Source organism: Triticum dicoccoides, chromosome 4A (assembly GCF_002162155.2).
Source record: "Triticum dicoccoides isolate Atlit2015 ecotype Zavitan chromosome 4A, WEW_v2.0, whole genome shotgun sequence".
Lineage (NCBI taxonomy): Eukaryota > Viridiplantae > Streptophyta > Magnoliopsida > Poales > Poaceae > Triticum > Triticum dicoccoides.
This window is the reverse complement of record NC_041386.1, coordinates 635,907,717-635,910,482: the sequence shown is the minus strand read 5'-3', so window position 1 is coordinate 635,910,482 and position 2,766 is coordinate 635,907,717. Positions and strand designations below refer to the sequence as shown.

Here is a 2,766-nt window from a genome sequence, read left to right as displayed (position 1 = left end):
CGTACCCTGATTCTGATTTTGGATACGGTTTTTTCAGTCAGAACAGAGGAGACGGGGAAGAGAAGGTGTGGGTGTGGGCCATCAAACAACCAATCACAGCCGCTAAGCCTGCTGGAGCACGGATGTGAGCAGGCCCTGTCCGCCACTCTCAGCAAAGTCGCTGCCGTCACGGACAAGTGGGGCCTCGTCCACCTCACACTGGTCTTCGCGTGTCCTGCCTTCGTCTCAGTTAGTCCTGCCTCTTGCCCAAATCCCAAACCCTACCTCGCCAGCGCCACCATCCAGATCCCGAGAGCTCCCCTCTTTCTCCGTCCCTCCGGCGCCAGCCATGCGGATCCGCAGGGCCGCCTCCCTCCTGCTCGGCGTCGCCCCCTCCGCCTCCTCCTCCTCCCAGCCGCCCCGACGCAATCTGCCCCCGCTCCCGCCAGCCGACGCCGGCGGCCCGCCGCCCTGCGTGACGAACATGGCGGTAGCGGACCTGATGGACCAACTCGGCGTCCAAGATCCCGTGGTAATTTTCCTCCCCCCGCCCCCACGGTGCATGCTCGTAGCTTGCCGTATCCTGCTCCTGCACCGATTGCACATTTCCGCGCCGCCGGCCGCCGGCCGCTGCACAGCAGCGTGTGGATCCGCCTCCATCGCTGGATCTCCTCTGCCGAGGTTGCCCATCGGGCCGCTGGTACTCGCGCGCGGGTCTGGCTCGTCCGCGCAGACACGTCCCAGCTAGGGTTTCCATCCCTCCACGCTTCGCGCGCTTGCTTGTGTCTGGACGGAATCATGTCCATGTGATGTTTGCTTGCTTGTTTCTGGAGGCAGTCGTGTTGTCCCTCGCGGTAATCTGTGGCCAGTCTGCTAGGGTTGGAAGCGATGCGAGCAGTACCTACGCGCTTACACCCTATTTCACTTACATGTACCTGTGTAGGTCGAAATGCATGTATTTTCTGATTACTATTTTTTGCATACCATCCTCACAAAGGATCAGGTTCCAAAATCAAATGATAATGAAACTAAAACAAGGTGTAGCAGCATGAGCATCCAGGTGCAGGAGTTTATCTGCCGCACAATGCTAACAGCAAAGATTAAAACAACATTAACAAAAGTTTTGACCTAACCACAGGGCACCTAAGCCTACATTTCAGACAAACATCCACAAACCCTTTGCCTGCTCTCATGTACTTCCTTCACAGCAGTTCCGCAGAACTAAACATCACTTTTCATTATTGCATATTTATCTTCTTAAACAGGGGTTCATTTTCGGAATTTTCATTTTCAACTTTTTCAGGATGACAAGCACTTCAAGGAGACTTACTTCTGGGATGGCCGTCCTAGCCTTCGCAGACACCACCCGTGGGGATCTAGGTGCCATTTCCCAGCCACCACCCGTGCCAACTCCATTGAGGAAAATGAGGAGATGGCCGTTGACATGCTCGATAGCGTCATCTTGGAACCATGTATCGTGGAGAAGAACTGTGAGAAAAGCAAGAGCACCACAATGAAGGGCGAGGAAGAGAAGAACAAGACCAAGTTGAAGACAAAGGGGAAGGGGAAGGAGAAGGTGGAGGCAAATGAGAGTGACGATGCCGGTGGAGGATGGCCGTGCAAGAAGAACGAGAGCGAAAGGTGGTTCTGCGGGAGGCCTGCGAGCCAGCCCAACTCGTACTGCTCGCACCACTCCGATCAAAAGCCTCGTGCCATCTCGAAGCCACCTCAGAGGAAGAGGATCGTCGCCAACCGGGGCTTGGACTTAGGGTTCTGCTACTACGGCGGGTTTGGCCCATCAAGCAGCACCAAGAGGCACCATGGATCAAGCAGCGTGCAAGAACCTGTTGAACAGAAAGAGCATACAACTCTAGATCACATTGATTTAAATGCAAGTCTAGCTGGAGCTGATGATATAGAACATCAAGGCGCGTCGGCGTCAGAATGCTTCGATGAGCCTAGGCACGACGACTGCACCGACGTCATTATCGATGGTTGGTATGTGGAAATCAGCGATGATGACGCACCTGACTACAACAGTGAAACCGTTAAGGTGAGCAAGACCCCGTCAAAGAAGATGGGGAAGAAGCCCGTGAAAGCCCGGTCGCTCAAGTCACTAATGTGATACGAGCACGACCTTAGTCAGCTCTCTGTGGCCCGTGTAAAGAGAAATTTGGTACGTGCCTGCCTCGGCTTAAGTACCAAGTGTATTGTTTACTAGTTTTCTGCTCGAATACCATACAATAGACTAGAAACTATCTGGTTATTTTGTTGTACTGTTTTTTAACTGTGGTATTGTGGTGCTAGCTTTCGTACTCTTTATTGAAAGAATTCCATGTAGTCCTATATAAATTCTACATATGGTGTTTGGTCGTCGTGATGGTCAAGATGCAATTATTTTTACTGGGGGTCGATTATTTATCCATTTGTTGTGTTAGGTTTATGGAGGTGCGTAGGCTGGGCATTCGTTTCCTGAAAACCGATGACCGAGCCCGTACCGAACCGAAATGATCAAATTTTGGGTATTTCAATTTTCGGTCGTCGGGTTGGTCTCGCTTCATGTGTTGTTCGGTCTTTGGGTGGTAGTTTATTTTTTAATCAGAAAAAATCGAAGTTCCGTAAGGTTGGTCATAATACGAGTAACTTAACCAGTAACATAACATCCCCAAGACAAGTTCACTAATGTGGCAGATAGTTAATGAGGAGACAGATTTTTGAGCTAACATAATATGTTACCATCACATAGCACTTTCTGAGACAAAATGAGTCTACAAACTAATATATTCA

At 51.0% G+C, this 2,766-nt stretch overlaps 1 protein-coding gene across 1 annotated transcript; it reads left to right on the top strand.

Moving 5' to 3' along the window:
* Nucleotides 1-328: 328 nt before the first annotated feature.
* Nucleotides 329-2,329, top strand: LOC119283919. Its single transcript, XM_037563269.1, has 2 exons — nucleotides 329-511; nucleotides 1,283-2,329. The coding sequence occupies exons 1-2, from the start codon at nucleotides 329-331 to the stop codon at nucleotides 2,102-2,104; spliced, it is 1,005 nt and encodes a 334-aa protein (XP_037419166.1). The 3' UTR covers nucleotides 2,105-2,329.
* The last annotated feature ends 437 nt before the right edge of the window (nucleotides 2,330-2,766 follow it).